The 18,766-nt window shown below is 44.6% G+C and overlaps 2 protein-coding genes across 2 annotated transcripts; one reads left to right on the top strand and one right to left on the bottom strand.

Annotated features, from left to right (window-relative positions):
- The first annotated feature begins 4,425 nt into the window (after positions 1 to 4,425).
- On the top strand, positions 4,426 to 10,595 carry GRPEL1 (GrpE like 1, mitochondrial). Its single transcript, XM_086611916.1, has 4 exons — positions 4,426 to 4,502; positions 5,462 to 5,630; positions 7,154 to 7,235; positions 9,607 to 10,595. The coding sequence occupies exons 1-4, from the start codon at positions 4,432 to 4,434 to the stop codon at positions 9,951 to 9,953; spliced, it is 669 nt and encodes a 222-aa protein (XP_086468042.1). The 5' UTR covers positions 4,426 to 4,431; the 3' UTR covers positions 9,954 to 10,595.
- Positions 10,596 to 12,415: 1,820 nt separating this feature from the next.
- TADA2B (transcriptional adaptor 2B) lies at positions 12,416 to 18,433 on the bottom strand. The gene is made up of 2 exons (XM_086611629.1): positions 18,164 to 18,433; positions 12,416 to 17,097 (listed from the first exon to the last, which is right to left on the bottom strand). The coding sequence occupies exons 1-2, from the start codon at positions 18,431 to 18,433 to the stop codon at positions 16,105 to 16,107; spliced, it is 1,263 nt and encodes a 420-aa protein (XP_086467755.1). The 3' UTR covers positions 12,416 to 16,104.
- Between the last annotated feature and the right edge of the window lie 333 nt (positions 18,434 to 18,766).

Consider the following 18,766-nt stretch of genomic DNA (forward strand, 5'->3'; position numbering starts at 1 on the left):
AAGCTCAATAAATTTTTCTCAAGGTGGAAAGCAACATCTGCATGATATAAGATTGTTTCTGTGCGTTTGAACAGCTTGGTTCTGACTGGTAACTAGACTAAAGTAAGACAGACAATGCTTGATGGACAGAATTTTTCCATTTTTGTATCTCCAGGAATGCTACAAGACATGCATGAGTGCCCCTGATAACATAAGGGCTAAGAGAACAAACCATAATAGATACCCAGATTTGTAAATCCTTGGGATACCAGATGACTTATGCAGTAATATTACAATAAATTGTCTCTGAAATTGTGGCATGCTGCTTTGGGGAAGGATCTCTTCAGTGTCCTCCCAGGAACAGAACTTTTGTTATTCTAAATTGCTCTAATTAGCTCTCTTCAGAGCCCTGTGGCTATAGCTATTAGATTTCCAACCCAGCGACAACATTCTCCAGGCAACAAGATAGTTACAAAATGTACCTTTCAAACTGGTTAGCAAAAAGCTATGGGAACTCAAAGAGCACTCTTTATAATCAGAGCAAGATGTATGGTTTTGTATTTTCAGCCTAAGGAGAAACGAGGCAGAAAGTAGGTATTATACATTCTCTCTTGGGAAGATTTCTTAAAATGTTTGCGTTAAAAATTATAAATTCTGAACATACAGATTAACCATCTTAGCACTGCTCTGATTAAGGAAAGTAAGGTTGTCACCACCCCCCACCTCAACCTGCATTTCAGGATTTAAAGTTTCTGGATTCAAGTAATGATTTAACCTTTATTGTCCTCTGTCTGAAATGGATCCAGGGAGTAGCTGATCCTCAGTCTCAATAATCCTTATCAAATTTTTTTTTTATTATCTTATAGACAAGGATCAGTCCCTTAATTTTACACTAGTATCTTCCCACAATGGACTACGAAATACTATGGCTAAGTGGTCTTATGTGCAATCTTTTCTAAAGGGTGCAGATATGAATAACAAGTTTGTCTTCACTGCTGAACAGTTCAGCAACAGTCTTATAGCTAAATTAACATTTTCTAATTTGATTTAAATATTTCCTGGTAACCGGCTTGAAAGGTCACTGCTAGAACATTTACCAAGATATTTTTTGGGTTTTATTTTTTTCCACTTGCTCACACCATAGCTCAATATTTGGTTCTGATTAGAATGACATATAACATACCTGATTGGAGAAGATAGGATACTACTCCATGTTGGCTTTAGCCTCAAAACATTAATAACACAGTTCATATCTGAAACATAAATGTAATGGCATTCTGCTTGCTGGTTGAATATCAGTCGACTACATCTAGCATTAGGAGATGGAAACAGCTTTTCTCTTTTTTTAGAGGAACAGAAATGCCTTAATTTTTCATTTAATTTTTCAAGCACAAATCTTGCATTTACAGCATTTTCATCTCAAAGGATTACAAGTCTCTTCTACTCCAAGTGCAATGTCAGTAACAAAAAAGAGACTTATCATTCAGTTGACGTCTTGAATTTTCAAAATATCACAGAAATTCCCTCGTGCTCTCTAAACAGCTTTCTTGTAAGGTACTGAAAGATTACTGCCCTTATTTTGTAGTTGTAGAAATGTGGAAATTAGGTTAAATAACTGCACAAGACCACAAAGTGAATCAGTAGAGGAACTGGGAATTATATCCAGACTACCTGATGCTATCACGAGTCCACAGAAATTAGAGGTTAGAGCCACTTTTAACCACATCAAATTGAAAAGCAGCAGCTGGTTTATGTTTTAGAATTCAGGATAAGCATTACTTATCATCAAATCATATTCAAACCCGGTATTGATGTGAAGAGCAAAAGATCGCTCGATATGGAGAGGACTGCTCAAGAACAAAACTATGCTTGTTACTGAACATCTGTGACTGCCAACCAGGTCAAGCAACAGATGCTGAATACTCATTAGTCGAGTTTAAAAAAAAAAAACAACCCAACCCACTAGGTGGCACTACGATTAAACCAGAACAGACTGCAATAGTGCAAATCAGAACAAAGCAAGAAAAAGTCTTTTGGGGTTTTTTTTTTTCGGTCAAAGCGGGGACTATACTTACAGCCAACTTCAGTCATGATGCACACAAGCTCCAGGTAAACTTGCCTGCTCTTCTTTTCTGCTGCATATGCTGTTTAGTTGTGACCCATCAGTGTCTGTGCTAGCTGCGGGTTTTTCTTGACAGCTGTTCAAGTGGAGAAAATCACAACAGAATTCATTTTCACTGTGGAGTATCTTGAAAATTTTCTTGCAAAAGGCCTATGAACTGTCATTTGGGGTAAACGGGTCCTAATACAAGAAGAAACTTGGAACTTGTTTCAAAATCTTGAGTCCAATGTATTTTACTCAGTTATTTATGAGACATGCTGGCAACGGGCTTTTCTCAGCCTTTTGTTATCAATTGTGTGACTTTGTAATCCATCACTAATCAAGCACAACTTCCAGAGATGGAGGCAGCAGAGAACGAAGAAAAGCTGAAACAGGCAGCTACATGCTAGGAGTGTCAGAGAAAAACCACAAACCAGAGAGATGAGACAGGCAGACTGCTCATATAGGTTTTGTAAGGAACCAATAATCTTTCCAGGAAACATTTTAAAAACATCAGACCTAAAGATCCGCTTACTTTGTCTCATTTCTTCATGGCTTCCTGTAGATATTGTCCTTTAGGACTATTCCTACTTTTCTCCTTGTTCTCTCTGATCCTTCCTCAGCATTACCAGCATCTGAGGTAATTTCCTCAACTACTTTCCTCAACTACTTCTTTCAGTATTTGTGAGGATGATGCTTGGACTTGGTGGCTTATCTACTTTCCAGAAAGCAGATTCTGACAGCACTACAGCCATTCCATGTATGGACAGCACATGGCATACATCCTTTTTCTTTGCTGTGTTCTGTATAGGCAAGCTGTTGGACTGTACCAGTGTCACATTACAAAACAGCAATTACCAAAATGTGAAAACCACGGACTGAAAAACCATTTGGTTCTTATCTTAGAGCTGTTGCCTGTTGTCACCCAAGAGTATTTCCTGGTATGCTTCTAGCTCTTCCAAATCTTCTCACGGGAGGAGAAATCCACATCCACGTATCTGTAAGAAACAGCGGGACTCCTTGGGATCCAACTGGTGTCACGACATGAGGCCAACTGGCTTTGTTACACCATTTGTCCTGCTTTCTGCAGAGGCTGTGAAGCAACATATCATAGACAAGTAAACCAGCCAAATAAAGGTCATGCTGAAAACTTAATGCTCTCTGCTAAAGTTTGATTGAACTTAGCAAGGTCCTAACTTCTGCAGAATTCTCATGCAGCAAGCCAGAAATGTCTTCTGCAGCTTCTTTTAAGTAACACACTTGAAAATAACATTTACTAATTTTGCATTATGGAATCTGCATCTTTATCCTTCAGATTTCATTTGGAAAGTGCACAAATGCATGTGAAAATCAGGTTAACAGCTGGTGTTCAGGCACCTGTGAATAATCTAGCACTCACTTTGGGACTGTAGGATAAATGCACGGCCTTGATTTTTTTTTTTTTTTTTTTTGTGCTTAACAAGATAACGATAAACTAATAGACAACACTGCCAAAGGTAAAAGTCATCCAGGTATCGCTGAGCCTCCACAGCCTCCGGTTACACAAGGCGCTTGCACAAACAGTTGCACAAGCAGGTGGCTACGTTTGGAAGCAGTGCATTAGCAAATTCATGCCTTTTAACGAAAGAACAAGATTTTTGATCACGATTATCCAGCAAGAGTGTAGACGGCAGTTATAGTGTGTATAGACATCCACGACCAAAACCTCTGCGTGGAGGTTTGCGAACTATCGACAGACGCTACACGGTACCACCGGCAGCAGGGTTATTCCGCAGTTTAAAAAAAATGAGCTGCAATCCTCAACTCCCAGCTTTTTCAGTCACCGCTCGCCCAGGAAAGATGCGGATCATTAGACCGGACCGCCTGCAGCCACCGAACTGCCTCCAGCTCGTGCCGGCCAGTTCTGCCAGGAAGGCACCGACGCCCGAGCTGTGCCGGCGCCCTGCTAACTCCCAGGGGCTCCTGCTGCCGACACACCGCTTTCCCGTCCCGCGGAGGAGCGGCCCGGCCCCGAGGCGACGCCGCTCACGGCGCACACAGCCCCACCCCGCCATTCCCCTCACAGGACAGACGAACCACCGCCCCTCGCCCCGCCCATGTCCCCGCCCACTCTGCGCCATCTTCTGCCGGCGGGGGGCGGGGCGGGGAGAGCGCCCCTCGCGTGAGCGCTCCCTCCGGCCCGGAAGAGCCGCAGGCTCCACCTTCCCTCGCCTCCTTGGTCCGAATCGTGCATCCGCCTGGCCCATTGGTTCTCGGCAACGTCGCTCTTAGCCTGCCCGCTCGCTGATTGGCGGCGCTCTCGCGGAGGCCCGCCGGGGCGGGCTGAGGCGGTCAGCGGGCAGGAAGGCGCTATGGCGGCGGTGGCCCAGTGCGTGCGGGGCGCGTTGCGCCCGCGGTACCCGCTGCTGAGCTTCTCCCTGAGGTGAGAGTCGCGCCGCGCCGCGCCACCCGGTCTGGATCGGGCGCATCGAGACGGGGCTGCGCCCGCGGCCGCGCTCTCCGCCTCGCCGTCGGCCCGCCAGGCCCGGCGGAGAGCGGGGCCGAGCCGCGCTGCGCGGGGGTGCTTCACCTTCTGAGCCTCGGCCCTCTGGCGCTGCGCCGGGGAGCCCCTGCTTACAGCGGGGGTAGAGCAGTGCCGGCCCCCGTCCCTCGCGAACGTTTGCCGGGTTCCCGTGCCCTCCGCTGAGAGAGCGGCCCAGCCAGGCATCGCGGGGCCCTCCAGGCCCAGTCTGAGGCCTCCAAGCCTGGAGCTCTGATGTGGCGTGCGGGGATCGGAGGCCTCTTGTCATTGCGGCACTGATCACCCGCCTCGTCCGTGAACCGGTTTGCTCAGGTAGCTCAGCTAGTTCAGCCTGAGAAACGTCAGGAAGGGATAAACCACCGTCTTCATGGAGACTTACCCGGTTCTTCATGTGATATTTACGTACAGAGGGCTTTTGCGTTGCTCTCTACCAATCGATGGCAAACGACTGTTCTTCTGGGTGGTGTTTCTTGGGAGACTGTTGCAGGTGATTGCATCACATAAACTGGATTTGCTTCCTTGATAGAGTACTGTGCTGACAACGAGCTCGTAGTCCCCTTAAAAGTGCTGCGGCTTTATAAACTGAGTGTAATGGACACTTATAAGCTGCTGCCCAGTGATTGTCTTCTTGCAGCAAAGTTATTTTTCACAACAGTTTAAATGGGCTAATTTCAGTTACTTCTGATGAAGGGTTCTGCGAATGGTTTTCACAGACCTAGAACTGTTGTATTAATTTGTGCTTTAATGTGAGAATTTTGTAGACATTGACTTGTCAAATAAAGTATCCAGTACGTCCAAAAAATGCTAATATCGTAGAAAGTAAGCAACTGATTAACATTGTCCACCTGTTTCTGCCTTAGGACTTCTCCACGACTGCTTTGTGTAGCAACACAACAGAAAAATACTGGCCAGAACTTGGAAGAGGACCAGAGTCACAGCCAAAATGAGCAGAAGGTTGAACCCAGCTCTGCTGAAAAAATGTTAACTGAAGAAAAGGCCAAACTGGAAGAACAACTAAAAGAAGTTAATGTAAGTGTCTTTTGGTTGTCAGGTTGCCAACCTTACAAACCACATACCTAAGTGTGTTCATCGTGGATTCTCCGTGCACAATCTGGATACAGTTGTGTGACTGCTCTTTAGTTGTTGAGTAAAAACCTGCTATTCAGTAATTTCTTTAGAGACGTACTACAAGACCTGAGATACATCCCGTGTTCAAAATTAAGATTTCGTATAGTTTCTAATTTCTGGATGGAATTGGACCTTCTCCAGCATGAAAATTTGTTACTGAGCAGTTCACTTAGGCTTTGCGCAGTGGAGAGAGAACTTTTGGAAGTCCGTGGGAAGGGTTTGAGTGTGTCTTTGATGTGTGTGTTTGTGTGTGTGAAGAGCAGGCCTTCTGGAAACAGCTGCTGACTTTTCAAAGGTCGAGGTTAATGATGCTCAGCTTTTATATAATAGTGTACTTATTATGTACTTAGGAAGTGGAAGTTTCAAACCTCTGTCAGAGAGCCCTTCGAACACAAGGCTGAAGCGTCACGTTCCCTCTGGCCTAATGTATCTTGTGTTCTCTCCCACGCGTGACTTTGGCAGATGGTGAAGGATGCCGTGTGAGGTGTGGATTAAACAAAGGTGTTGCTTTTCTGGATGAGTGCTTTATATAAAATGCCCTTTTAGAGCATTTGAGACTTTCAAGAGGCAGCCCAGAACCTTCTATAGAAGCAGCACTTATGGATCATAAGTGGATTGAGTTTCCTTTCTGTTGCCCTTCCCAAAGCACTGAAGGACAAAACTTTAACATCTCTGTTTACAGCATTTGCTATTGGCTACCTGTCGTGACTCTGCAGTCAGCTTGTTGACTACTTTTACTCTGTTTTGAGATTCTTCACTAGCACATGAAGGTCAAGCATATTCAGAGTGGTAGCCCAACATGGAGTTCTGGGTTAGGTGGTGAAGCACTCAACCTGAAATGCCTAAGTTTATTGAATTTCATTCTTAGTACCTTTGCTGCTAGAGGGCTGTATAGCTAGGAGCAGACAAAAACTTAACCTGAACAACAGAGGAGTTAGACTTCATAGTTTTAAAGCTTAAAAAAACTGGAGGACACTCAGGTATGTATGGAGAGGGAAGAGACAGTTTGGAAGTCGTGGCTGGGTTGAATCTTGTTTGCCACAGTGTCAAAATACCTTATGGCTAATGGAGGCTTTCTATGAACACCCATCAGAAAAAGAGAGTATCTTTGATTCATAAAGCTTTATATATCTGTAGAGTTGAAAATTCCTTCCAGCTATATGTTGACAAATACTGAGAGTCTGGCAACCCATCTTATTTCCTTTCCCTCACTCCTGTCTGCACTGAAGGGAAGCAAACGTGCCTCAGTAGGAAGGACGCTGTGATAAGTGGCATGTTGTCTTCAGATTACTCTTTAGATGGTGGGTTTAGGCTATGTAACTGTTTAAAATGCTGTTTTATAGTGAATATATAGTTTTGAATTATTGTCACCTACCCAACCACCAGGAATGAAATCTCTTCTCTTACTTGTTTTTCTTCTTTAGGACAAGTACAAGCGTGCCTTGGCAGATGCAGAAAACGTGAGGCAAAGAAGCCAGAAACTGGTAGAAGAGGCAAAGTTATACGGTCAGTGGAGGCTCCTTTTGTCTGTACTCCTAAGACCCAGGGAATGCAAAGCCTGGAATATTGACTTCTGTCAGTTTTCTGCTGTGAGGCAGCTGACTGCCCACAGTTTGACAAGTCGTACTGCCCAGTGATTCTGACTGCTTGGTTAAAAATGTGTTTGGGGCAGAGGTTTGAACAGTTCCTCACTTTGCATCAGAATTGTAATCATCTTGCTAGACAACGGCAAGACTTAAACTGTGAAAGCCAACAACTTGACATTTTCTTTAAATTTGGCATCTGATTTCTTCCAATATGTACTACACTAGTAGATTTTCCAGTAAGTAAGGTTTGCAGCCTGAAGTTTGCCTTTTTCATGCACTTTGGTCTCAGAACTGACTGCAAAAACCTGAGCTAAGAGCATGGAATACTAGCTTTCCTTCTGGTTTCGTTTTATTTTTTTTGTTCTTCGTATTTGTTTTGGGTTTGATTATTTTTTGAGTTTTGTTGCTGTTGTTTTTTCTTTTTTTTTTAGGCTTTTATCTTTGAATAACTTTTCTGTTCTGTTGAAGGCCATTGCTTTCAAATAGAATACCTTTAGATAGGTGGATTCTTTTCAGTGGTAGAAATATACAATCACTGGCTACAAGGAGTGCTAGAAACACATCTTTCTTCAAGAGCCAGGCTACCGACATCAGATTTAGCTTTTTGACAGTTCAAACACAAATCTGTAAACCAGAAATTGCCTGCAAATACTGCCACAGAAGAGTGCTGTATCACTGTGGCATGAAAAATGAGTTGGCCTTTTTTTGGAACACGCTATACAAAGCTGTATAGTTTAATTCCAAATATAGAAGTTTTAATTTCTGAATACAGGGTCTTCAGTTAATGTGTACTGTAAGAAAAAGCATTTCTCAGTTACATAGTATTCTTGTACCATTTCCATGGATGTTTGAATGCTTCATCCTCGAGTCGATTTTCAATAACCTTTGTCTCACTAATGTCCTATTTAGTGCAGAACGACTTTGAGTCATGTCTGAGCTCAGAGATGCTACAATAGAAATAAACAAAATTTCTCATGAAGACTAAATTACAGGTAACCTGCATATCATCTGTGTATGACTGCTTTTTCTGTTGAAGGAAGAGCAACTCATTTCTGAGACTTGCATAAATTCACAGAAATGCAGTCACAGATATCTGCAGAGATAACTTACACAAAAAAAAAAAATCAAAACACCTTCTGAAGAGTTTGGTTATTTGGTTTGATCCAGGTCACTAGACAACTGGTTAGTCTATGTTTGGGACGCTTCACCCCTAACCACAGTTTTAGTTCTAATTTAAAACCTTGATTCATTTGTTCAGATTTTTGGAACTACCTGTACACTGTTAGTTCTCTAAAGAGCTCAAGTCTCGACAGCTGTGCAGTTGTTAAAGTGAGCCTCTCCTGAGAACTAGCTGATCCCTATAGATCTTGCAAGGTGTTTCCATTTTTTTTTTTTCATTTGTTTAAACCAAAGACTTGTCCTCTGGTAAAGCTCATATCGCTTCTTGGTAAGGAAAAAAAACATCTAAAATACGAGCTAGAATTAAAAAGGCTGTCTGTGGCTAAAAAAAAGAAAGAACAAGGCTACCAAAACACAGTGCCATTTGCAATTGGCTTATCTCTATGTAGAAATGTGTTGTTCTACTGAATCATTTTGATTTTTCATGATTTCTAGAGACAGTTTGCGTTAAGTGAGATTAGTCCAGATTCTGTTAGTGTAAGCTTGAGAACAGCTTCAGGAATTGTTAGCTTAGGAATTGCTTGGTCTTTGCAAGGCAAAGCTTCTGACCCTGTGAAAGTGGTTTGTAACAGGAGGGAGAGGTGTGAGTTCATTTCGTTCAAGGAAGAATCCTTGTTCATCTCGTGTACTCCTCATCGGCCTGACTACGTGCTTTTTCTTCTGCAAATATTTTTAGCACATCAGATTAAAGGGTAGGAATAGGACAACATAATGCTTTGAACTTTAGGTGAATTCCAGGATGAAAAACAGACATGAGGAAATTACATTAAGCCATCTGAAGTTTTTGGTAACTTTGGTTAGAATTTTAACCCTTAATGTCAGGTCATCAACACAGCTTTAGCTCTTTTAAGTATTAAATTGAAATACATTTTTTCTGTAGAACTAGAGGAGGTGGTGTGGTTTCAAGGTATCTGTAATAGTTCCATATCGTCAAGTAAAATTGGGAAAGACATTTTACTCCAAATGTTTACAGTATCACATATCTTGTTTAAAAATCTAAAAGATGCCAGACTATTGCTGTGGGTTTTGGGGTTGTGGTCTTGTGGGTTTTTTTTAATGCTTGTTTCCCTCAGTGGACTAATCCCATTCCCTTCTCTTCTGTTTCTTTTTAGGGATTCAGAGCTTCTGTAAGGACTTACTAGAAGTTGCAGACATTTTGGAGAAAGCAACAGAAAGTGTTCCAAAAGAAGAAATTAAGGATGAAAATCCTCACTTGAAGAGCTTATACGAAGGTCTTGTTATGACAGAAGTACAGATTCAAAAAGTGTTTAAAAAACATGGCCTGCTCAGACTGAATCCTGTTGGAGCCAAGTTCGATCCCTATGAACATGAAGCATTGTTCCATGCTCCCATGGAAGGGAAGGAGCCTGGCACTATTGCATTAGTGTCCAAGATTGGCTATAAGCTGCACGGGCGCACACTGCGGCCTGCCTTGGTGGGTGTTGTGAAAGACGCGTAGCTGCTTGATCTGGGAATTTAAAATGCCATGCAACTATTAAACAGCTGGATGGTTTTTTCTCTTACACCATGCTTTCCTCATTCCTCTGCCCCCTGAGAGGTTTAAATGAATTGGTTGAGGTCTCCCGGTGAAAATGAAGCAACTGAGGAAATTCTCCTGCTTAGAGGCCTTCAACAGCACTGTTCTTCTCATAATCTCTCTTCTTAAGTGTGACATACAAGAGCCATTAAGCCCTCGTAATGCTTTAGAGTAGGCAAAGGTTTTGTACAACTATTGCTACTGAAGGTGCATTAAATTGAACGGAACTAAATGCTCACAAGAATTCTGCAATCTCATGTTTATCACTGTGTAGACTGAAAATCCAAGTCGTGGTTCAAACACTTCCTTTTGTTTTGTAGACTCTTAACATTGCAGAAGTGGGTGAAGTTGTACAAATAACCCGTTTTCTGCAAGCGTCCATCAGCTTTCACACACTGATGTGATAAATGCCCTTTTTTGTCTCTTCAGAAATAATCTCTCTCAGTGACTGAAACTGAAACCCTTGTGAATTCCGACCTGTAAATAAAAGGCAATGGAGAGTAGACAACTCTTGTAATTGTTCAACCCTTTTTGTTCCCTCGTAACGTTAACTCAAGAGAACCATCTAATACTTGTATGGCATTGAAGAACCAACAGAATTTATCCTATCTCTGGATTTTTAATTTAATAGTGTATAAATTGGTTTAAACAATTTTGATAGTCTTGTAACTTCCAAGCTTTACAATCAGGTTGTTATGCAAACTGTAGCTACAACCCTGCTGAAGCCAGAATGCCCAAAGCAGCGAGTAGCTGAGAGTTTGGTGTGTACACTCTTTTAGAATCACGTAAATTGCATGTAAGTGGCTCAAACAAAAACGGGAACTTAGTTTCATCTTCATTTCCTGCATTTACTCAGCTTGGATCTTCAGTTGCAACAGTACTTTTCCCATACGCAGCTCTTGCCATGTCTAAGTCTACCTGCTGCTCCCAATCCTGCAGAATCAGGCTAAAATACAGCACATGACTAACTGAATGCTTTGTCCTACACTTGTCTGGTCACCTGGATAGGAGTGGACGGAACTTGGCAAATTATACAACTGACAAAACATCTGTCCTCTCGTATCCTCAAGCCCACACATTTAACACACAGGACAGAAACTTCAGACTTATATTTAGGACCTGGTAAACAGTAAGTACTTTGGGATTTTTCAGGCTTGTTTCTGGTTGTCTTGGATTAAGGAGCTTCTTACATTAAGGTCAAGTATTGATTATTTTTTTTGGTTCAGATGCAGAGTTGCCAACAGCTTAGTGAACACTAGACCTACTTGTGGTGAGAAGTGATTACTTCTTCTTTAAGACGTTTTTCCAGTGCTTGGCTTGCCATCAGACAGTTAACTAGTAACAACCAAAGTGCACACTACTGTTTGGGAGTCAGTCTTGTTTAAGGATTCATTCTTTCTTTTTCAACTCTAAGAAAAGAAAATCAATGCTTTGACTGGGCAGGGGAGGAGAGAGAGTGAGTAATTTTTGGTGCATGTGAGAACACAACTAGAATGTTAATTTTTTTAAAACTAATTAAGTACAGGAATAAAAATGTAAAGATTGATTATAAAGCTACAGGAAAAAAGGGGATTCCATATATTTCAATTGAATTTGGAAGTAACTTCCTTCCATCTGGCTTAGAGCACACTGTAGCTGTGTGAACTGGGATTGAAGAAACAGTTTCGTTGCACTTTGATTGGAATCTGTGCTCAACAGATACACCATAAAAGGACCAGGGTCAATTTATATACCTTTTGAGAACCACCATGTGGTGTTCTGCCCCCTCCCAACCCCTCTGGATAAACTAAAGCTGATAATAACTTAATTAGTATAGCAGTTTTTTCCAGTAGGGCAATTAAAACAAAGGGACAGTTTCTTCCCTGGCAGATAGAAGATTTTGTTAATGAGCTTCCCAGCACCTCACACAAACTGTCTTTTTCGCACTTCATTAGGAGGATGTTCTTAAACACAAGTTACTGTTAAATGTTCATCACGAGACTCAAACTAGTATCTTTGCAGCTGATAACCGAGTATCTCATTGAAGTGGTTCCTTTGCCTTGGCCTGCCCTTTCCAAGGCTTTCAGTGTGGAGAGCTTCAGTCTTCACTAACAGCTCAAACCACCTGTGCGCTCTGCTGTACAACAGTAAGAAGCACTGAAGAAATCAAAGAGCAAAGGGAGACGGTTCTGAAATTTAAGCCTAAGAGCAGCCAACAAAACTACCACCAGTACCTCTGGTCTTGCTATTTCATAAAGACCACTTCTCCACCCATTGTCATTCAGCTAAAACATCTCCATTTGTTGTTGCAAAGACTTAAGCCATTTTCCTCGTTACGCAAGCTACGTTACATTAAATCAATACCGGAAAGAAACTTTAATACAAGTTTATTTACCAATATACAATGCAAAAACCAAGTAAAATGCTGAGTGTGCACAACATCCGTTAGGTTTTACACGATTTCAGCACAGGCATTTGTGTGTCTGGCACAGCTACACCAGTACACTATCCAAATGAGTGCAACATTCCCTTTAGGAAAGAAGCTGATGAGCTGAATATGCTCGCCAGGTACCTTCCTTCACAGTATTTAATGCGTCGTCACGTAAGAGCAACTGGGGCACATGCAAAAACGTTTTGCAAGAGAGAGTAAACTAAAAGGCCAATGAAGTCTGTTACAGTTGCGAAGGAATTTGCTGCAGCCACCCCACAAGAGAATAATAGCAGAGTGCTGCATTTGTGTGATTTACAAGGCAGCTTATGGTCAAAGACTCGTGCAAACCTACTAACACTGTTCTTGGTGCTCGCTGGGAGCGCAAGGGAACACAGGGCAGGAGGGTAACGCGCCCTTCTGCGCCTCGTGGTACACACAGAATGGAGATTAATGCTCCCTCGTTACCTAGTGAGCAAGTTTCCCTGTAAAACATCACTGAGACTGGGTAGATTGAAGTAAACATACAGCATTAAAACAGACTTATTGCTGACTCTATCAGTAGCAGAAGATCAGTATTTTGAACAGCTTATGGAGTGTCACTTTGTCATAGGCTTACATCAACGCTGCTAGGACAGATACTATCATTAGTAATATCTTTAATTAGAAAAGCCAAGAGCATTAAGCATATAAAACACCTTTTTGTTAGCAACATGAAGGCTAGGTTATCTGTACAGTACAGGAAGCACTTCCAGATCAACACGAGATAGAAGTTGAAGAGCTCTTTGCCATGTCTTTTCTCAGCCCCTTCACCACAGAAGAGAAGCAGTTGCTGGATTAACATAACTGCATCTCAACTTCAAACAAACAAACAAAAAACCAGCAGCTCATAACAAAGGAATGCTTAGGCTAAATCAGTTCCATGTGAAAACATGGAACAGCAGCATCCTCTAGTGCAAGTCACCTTTAAAAATTAAAAGCATAGCTGACAGTGAGACATTGCTTCTAGGGAAGCCCTTTCCAAGGGACTAGTATTTGCTAAAGCAAACATTTACCACCTTGAATTTGCAAGTATAAAATAAATATCAATATCCATATTTCATACATTAAAAATAGTTTATTTTACATTCATTTCGATGTTCAATAAGTTACGTCTAGCACCAAAGAAACATTTTGGAGGGGCTGAGGAATTAAGAAACTACAAAGTGTAAATGCAGAATTCACTTTGACATTTAAATGACTTGTTGGTGCCTAGATTTTTTCTTTTTAAGTTATTGTTCAGATGGGCTTTAGACTATTGCTTCACTTACTTAGACTTAGATGTGCCAAAACAGTGTAGAAATATAAAAATCACAGATTTGAGGAAAAAAAAAAATAATTAAATTATTTTAAATTCCCAGCTACATGCAGAGTTGAGGCTCCAGACCACTATCAGTAATGGTATGTTATGGCAGGCAGGTAACGAGTTACAGGAAGAACCAAATTGCATAACTAGAATACCAAAAGGAAAGGCTGAGCTCCCTTTCCACAGGAGTAGGACAGAGAAAACAACCAAGGGTTTACACCTCATGGACTTGTGTGCTGTTTGTACACGCTTACATGGTGGAAGTGGTTCTTAAAGCTACTCGGCACACTGGAGTTAGTTCCACTGCTGCCAAGGAGAGGCAGTTTTGCCTCTGGCATTCCACAACAGGCCACTGACAGGTAAGCCAAACGAAGTATTACATCCGAGAGGACATAGCCCTTACCTTTTGTGAAGGGAGACAACATCACAAGCTCGAAAGAAAAAGGCACTAGAGTTTTGGTTTTTTCTTCCTTAGAAATGCTGGCTTTGTCATTGAACCCCTTTTATTCTAAACTCACTGGTAACACTATTTTGGTAATTCTGGATATATTAACTAAACCCCAGTTCTGATCAGTGTACCTCTGCCAAGTTGCAGAATTAATACTGTTCTAAGATTTTTGTGGTATCCTCACCGACTACAGCCCAAAGCATCAAACCAACGTGACATCTCCAGCGCTCGCACTTGTTCTGAAGCCAGTCGAGTTCCATGTTTTGGCACGCCTGCACTCCCGAAGACCTGCCCAACTGGCCCCCGGTCGCAGCTTCCCGCTCTGGACATGACACGACCAGTAGAGAGGCTGAGGCACAAGTAACCCTGTGCCGTCTTCCATGTGGCAACCACCATTTTTTATTCATTTGGTTAAATACCAGCACGGGAATTCAAGGATGAAATGAGCATAAGAATCCTTTTCTAGTCTTCCTTCAGGATCTTTCCCTTAATCAGTAGATCTTACTAACACACCACTGTGGCTCTGGCACTTCTGATACATGCCGTGTTGCGTCACCAGCTGGTTCCTGTCGCAAGTGCCCAGGTCAGACTGTTGTCGTCGTCGCCAGAGCTGTGACGAGTTACCTCTCGCGGCGCGCTGTTCTCACTGCGGCGGGCTGCCTCCACGGCTTTCCTACCACGTCAGTGATTTCAACTTCTTCAAAGTGTTTCAGCCAGTACGTTTCATGGTACGTGCAATTAGAACCCTGGAATGGCTCGGTCATAGAATCTACGGCTCCGTACTTTAGGAGCACGTTGCTGTGCGTTTTGACCTCCTCTGCATCACTTCTCATTTTTGTTTTTAAAAACCAATCTTGGTGATCACTCTCCATTTGAGACTCACTCCCTTTCCCTGTCCCTCCCAATCAAATTCAGGAGGCAGCTACACCTCCTCAGCCCACACAAGCTCCAAAGGAGGAGCAGGCTCCCCCAACAAGAAGAAATGGTCATTTTGCTGCCCGAGTCTCCCAACCACTGCAAGACAACTCACTGCTGATTTTCCCAAACCAGCCACTTCACAGTAGTGCTGACCCCTCCTCCCAAACAGAGCACCACAGCTGCCGTGCACCCCTGCAACCTTGCTGCTAAGGAGTTAACCTTGAAGCTGCAGTGGGGTCGGTTTCAGCAAAAGCTGAAGTCACAGCTCCATCTGGATCAGCTGGGTGTGACAGTAGCTCTTCAAGAACCCCTTCCACAGCACAAGTACCTGAAGGCACCTCACTTCCCACACTTCCCTCCTTCCACTCCCTGCCACAGCTCATCCCTGCTGTATTCTGGACAGAAACTCTCACCTCGCTGTCCCAGCGCCTTGGCTGTAGTTACTAAGGAGAACGTTCTGAAAGCTTAGCAATGGTCACAAAAGTCCCGCTCACCGTGCTCCTGAGCTCAGGACTTGTGCAAGCTTCACTTGGCTGCCAGCATTACGACAAAAAACAAAACAAAGCGAGAAGAACGTTTCCAGCAAATGAAACTATCTCCCACCTTGAAAGAAAAGCAAGAATTACACTGATACTCATTTGTCCAATAGTAAGGAGTAAAGTAATTACTCTGGGACCACTAGACTTGAGTCTCAAGTTCGCATGAAAGAAATCTGTTCTAGTAATGTACCAAAAGCAGTGAAATCCAATGTAAAGTTTCACAATTAAGTATTTTCCATGATCCAAAGCAAGAGTCTATTTGAACCATGGATCATGAACACTGGGGGGGTTTATGTATTTGCTTTTTTGTTGTTAAGTGACATCATTTCTGTATCTTTGGGGAGGGAAGGAAAAAAATAACGGAGTTCTTCAGGCCCTAATGGGCCTGTGCTGTGTTTTTCCAGATCAGCTCAGTTTCATGAAGCATCCCTGGATATCCAGCCACTTTCTGTTAGAAAGTTTAAAATCCTTTTCTTCAGTACCTTATCTAAGTAACTGGGAAGGCGACTCTTTGAAGGAATTCCTTGTCTTTTTTGGAGATGGTCTTTAATGATTATTGTTTTTACAGTAACATAACGTGCCGGACTCAAATTTAGAGAGCTGCAGAGCACCTTCTCCCTGTCCGATAAGAGTTCAAAGCCAGGCAGGTTTTCAATCGCAGCAAATTCGCCTTCTTTACCATCTTCCTTCCCTCTCTTGGAACTAGCTATGTTTTTGTTCTCCTTCCTCTTTTCCCGTTTGTGCCTGGCTGCCTCGTATTCTGCTGACTCTTCCATTTTGGTGATTCCATTTCGACGATACCGCTGCAGCTCCCTAATCTTTGCTCTAAGTATCCTCTCCTTGTGCATGTTCTCAAAGAAGTCTTCAAACTCCTTACAAGACATGAACTGGTACAGAGGCCTCAGTTTTAGCCTCAACTCCTTCTCTTCTTTTGTGATCTTTCGTTTGGGAGCTTTCTCCTTGTCCTTTTTGTCCTTCCCCAGAAAGGCCGGTACCAAGTTATAGTCTCGCGCGATGTTCTTCCGCCGTTGCCGCTCCTTGAGTTTCCTGACGTACATGTCTACGTGAGCTCTTTTTAACTCTATTTCCACATCGTCGTCATCATAGTTCACCGAAAGGCCGCTGATCAGAGTCTCCGCGTCTTGATCATATTCGATCTCGTAGTCGTCTCGAAGCGGCATGTATCCCAACTGCTGCTGCTCGGCCACCGATATATCCAACGGCGGGAGCGGCGTGGTCAGGCTAGGAGAAAGCGGGCCGCCGCTGGGACACGTGTGATCCGTTACTCTGTTGGGAATAGTGTCAGGGATGCAGGCTTTTCCCAGGTTGCCATGAATATACATGCTCACATAGTGTTCCATCACCTCCTGAGGCGTTCGGGACGCTCCCACGTGAGCAGCCATGTCCTCCTAAAGGGAGAATAAGAAGGAGTGATAAAACGATTCCCGTTACATCTCCAGCATAACAAGCGCTCAGGTAAGAGCATGGTTTCTTCCCTGCTCCTCAAAAGCAAATTCACGGTACCTAAACTTTTCCAGCAATACTGAAATTGGCCACCTTTCCCTCAGATTGGCATTTTTAGGCCCAGATGAGTATTTACAAACGCACAGGGGCATGTCAACCACACAAGCACCCAGCAGCATCACGTAAGCCAAGCTGCATCAGACCCTCTAGACAGAGGAACACCATCACGACACTGGAGCACATCGTGATTTCTGAGCATCCATCGCTCTCTCAGTCAGCTAACCATCACCAGGAAACTTTTTAAGTCCCAAGCCACCACTAAGATTACTCCATGGTTTGGATTTTCCTCATTTATATTGCATTGCTGAAGCACTTTTAGAGCAAGACAAAGACAGTATTTACAGTAAGAAGGATACTATTTGCTCATTTCTAGCTATTTAAGGACTAAAACAAGATACAACGATCATAAATTTTAAGATTTTGAAAAAGTCTTTACATTTAATGAAGCAAAACGTAACCAAGTCACAATTAATGAATCAAACGATGATGCTTTTTGCTGCTATTTTCTAAAAACGAGCCTGACTGTACCCTGGCACAGCAGGCATGCAGCGGGTTTGCAGCACTGGAGGAAAAGACTGAGCGCTGAGACGAAAAGGGCACGAGACCTGTGGCACAACCACGCAGGGGAAGGCACGCGCTGGAACCTCAGGCAGCGAGGGGCCCGCGGAGCCTGAGGCGATCCTTCGGCCCGCGGTTCTCCCACAGGCGGCTCCCGCAGGGCCGCGGCCACCATCCCGCCACGGCGGTGCCCGCGCCTGCGCCCGCCCGCCGGGGAGGCGGCTGTCTCGGCCGCGCGTCGGAGGCTCCGCGGAGCGGGACGGGGCACCGGGGCCTCCCGTCGGGAGGGCGCACGGCCCCCGCCGCCGCCCCGGCCGCCGGCGTCCCTCGCCAGCCGCCGCCCGCCGCCCCCGCGGCCGCCCCCCGGCGGGGCCGCCGCGCTGCTGCCCTTACCCAGTTGCCGAAGCCGAACTGCTCGATCGCGTCCAGCAGCAGCTGCTCCTCGCGGCTGCTCCAGCCGCCCTCGGCCTCGGCGCCCCAGAGGGTGAAGCGGCCGCCGTCGACGAGCTGGTAGCCGTGCCATCGGCGGTGCGGGCCGATCTCGGCGCCCGCCGAGAAGCAGTCGGGGCAGAGCTCGATGTCGGCGCACTCGGTGCAGCGGAAGCGCAGGGAGCTCACCTCGGCCAGGCAGTACACGCAGTACTTCTTCCCCAGTTCCGCCATCTTACCCCGCCCGCCGATGGGCCCCGCGCACGCGCAGGCACGCCCCGGCACGATCATCGCCAATGGCGGCGCGCCCGGCGGGCGGAGCCCGGAGACGGACGGCCAATGGGCGCGGAGGGCTCGGCCCTCCTCTCGCACCCCCTACCAATGGGGCCAAGGTGCCTGGGCGCGGGCGTTATCAAAACGAATGAACGGCTGGGATTGGCCGCTCGGGATCCGTCTTCCTTTCCCGAGACCAATCGCAGAGGCGACCCCGAGCGACCCCGTCGCTGAGTGGTAGCCCGAGGCGAGGGGGCGCGGCCGAGCCGGCGCCACGGGGCGAGGGGCGGGGCG

This window comes from Tauraco erythrolophus, chromosome 5 (genome assembly GCF_009769465.1).
Source record: "Tauraco erythrolophus isolate bTauEry1 chromosome 5, bTauEry1.pri, whole genome shotgun sequence".
NCBI lineage: Eukaryota > Metazoa > Chordata > Aves > Musophagiformes > Musophagidae > Tauraco > Tauraco erythrolophus.